Source organism: Aristolochia californica, unplaced genomic scaffold (assembly GCF_029961685.1).
Source record: "Aristolochia californica isolate CCGP_79_NKW_82.1479 unplaced genomic scaffold, dmAriCali1.0.hap1 SCAF_4, whole genome shotgun sequence".
Lineage (NCBI taxonomy): Eukaryota > Viridiplantae > Streptophyta > Magnoliopsida > Piperales > Aristolochiaceae > Aristolochia > Aristolochia californica.
Window position 1 is genome coordinate 38907375 of NW_027182103.1, and position 2006 is coordinate 38909380.

At 45.7% G+C, this 2006-nt stretch overlaps 1 protein-coding gene across 1 annotated transcript; it reads right to left on the reverse strand.

The window, feature by feature from the left end:
• Positions 1-733: 733 nt before the first annotated feature.
• Positions 734-1666, reverse strand: LOC137963316 (syntaxin-124-like). Its single transcript, XM_068810454.1, has one exon. The coding sequence runs from the start codon at positions 1664-1666 to the stop codon at positions 734-736; it is 933 nt and encodes a 310-aa protein (XP_068666555.1).
• Positions 1667-2006: the final 340 nt, after the last annotated feature.

Sequence of the window (2006 nt, forward strand, 5' to 3'; positions counted from 1 at the left end):
ACGGGGTATGGGATGCATAGACGTGGAGCAAACGCTCATAGTGTGTTTGACGAGATGAGAAAGGCTGGTCTAGTTCTGATGGGGTTAATTTTGTTGTTTGTGCTATATGTGTGCCATCATTCAGGAATGGTGGAATATGAGTTCGAGTACTTCAATAACATGAATAAGAAATATGATGTTGTGGCTGGCATTGATCATTTGGCTTGCATGTTGGACCTTTTCGGTCGTGCTGGTCGATTGAGTGAAGCAAAAAGAACTTATAGAGACAATTTCGATGAAATCGACATCACTTTTGTGGCTTGCATTGCTTAGAGAATGTAGAGTTCATGTAATGTTGAGCTTGGGGAATATGCAGGAAAGAGACTTTTAGAGCTGGAACTTTGAAATGATGGTTTCAAACATGCTATGCCAATGCATGATAGTGGAGGAGTGTTCCTCTCATTAGAAGACTCATGAAGGGGGCATAAGAGTTCTTTGTCTCATGTTGAGCGTCTATTGCCTTCTCCTTATTTACCAACATTTACATAGCAAAACAGTTGAAGTTATGTCTGAAACAAAACTTTGGGGAAGAAAAGAAAATTGAGAAAACAGAAAAGGGTGTCCAAGCAATCAATTGTCAAGCAACAAAGGAACCTTTTCGTAGTAGATGATGAGCACCCGGGGGTTGATGTAGGAAGCAAAGAGTTGCTAAAAGCTGTTTTGAGGTAATTTGACAGTCTTATTGTCTTTCTACCTAAAAAGTTGTAGCGAGCGATGATAAAATGGGCAGAATGAGGATGATGACAACAACTGTTCCGAGTAGGAAGGCGATACAAGTCCACTTCCTTGAGCTTTTCTGGTGTTCCTTCGCCGTGTAGAGCTGTTCGGTCCCTCGCCGTACAAACGAGCTTGCATGGGCGACATTGCTTTCAATATCGTTGAGCTGCTGTCCCTGTGCTTCAACCAAAGCAGCCATATCGAGAAAAACTTGGTGCAGATCAAGTAGGTGTTTCTCGATCTCCTTGACGGCGTCGTGGCGTTCCTGCATCTCTGAGATGGTGTCCAAGATTTGGCCTCTGCCCTGCTCTTGTATGGCCTTCTGCAAAAATGTTTCACTTTCTCCCGAGGAGATTAAATTCTCAATGGTCTGTTCATCAGCTTTCTCGCCGGTGATGGTGAAATACCGTCGCTCTACTGTCTCCTTATACTCGGCGGTCATCTTGGCCCTCAGATCTTGAAAATCATCCATGAGGTCCTTGAGTTTCTTGCCTAGGCCACTGACGACGGACGTCCGGGTCCTGTCGGCAGAACTGCCGGGGCCGCATCCGGGGAGCTTTCGGTGTGCCACATTGGATTTATCTAGATTTTCCAGCTTCGCCTTGACAACCTTCACTCGTTTGAGCACCTGCTCGACGTCGGAGTCCATGCGCGCACGGACTTCTTTCATGGTCTTGGCATTGTGGACGGTCTTGCTCTCCTCGTTGAGATCCTGGAGCTGCTTGTAGAGGCGCTCCACCCAGCGTATATCATCCTTAACGTTCTCAACATCTTCGAAAAATCTGTCCAGATTGACTGTCTCTTTCCCCTCGCCTCCTTCCTCCATGGCCACGTGTTCCATATCATCCATCTGAACCTGCTCCTTCAGGTCCGTGTACTTCTTGAAGGAACTTGAGAAGAGGTCGTTCATTGCTGCAGCACCGTCTGCTTTCGACTTGCCTTTTTCTTCTTCCTTCCGCCTTAATTTGATGAATCGATTGGCAGTTTGATCGATTATGAAAACGGCGTTATCATCTGCTAGCAGGAAGCATTAGACGCCGAACGAAGGTTAGAGATTGGACGAGGAAGAGTTTATCTTCGCCATTCTCATCTTCATATCGTTGTCTGCTTTTTGTGCCTTGTCTCTTCGTCGCCGTCGTCGTTTTCTTCTTCGTTGCCGTGGTTCTACAACTTAATTTGTTCTGGCATCGAAGACTGGAAGGAGAAGATAGTGAAATCTAAAAAATCGAGAAAGAGAAACAAGAAGAAGA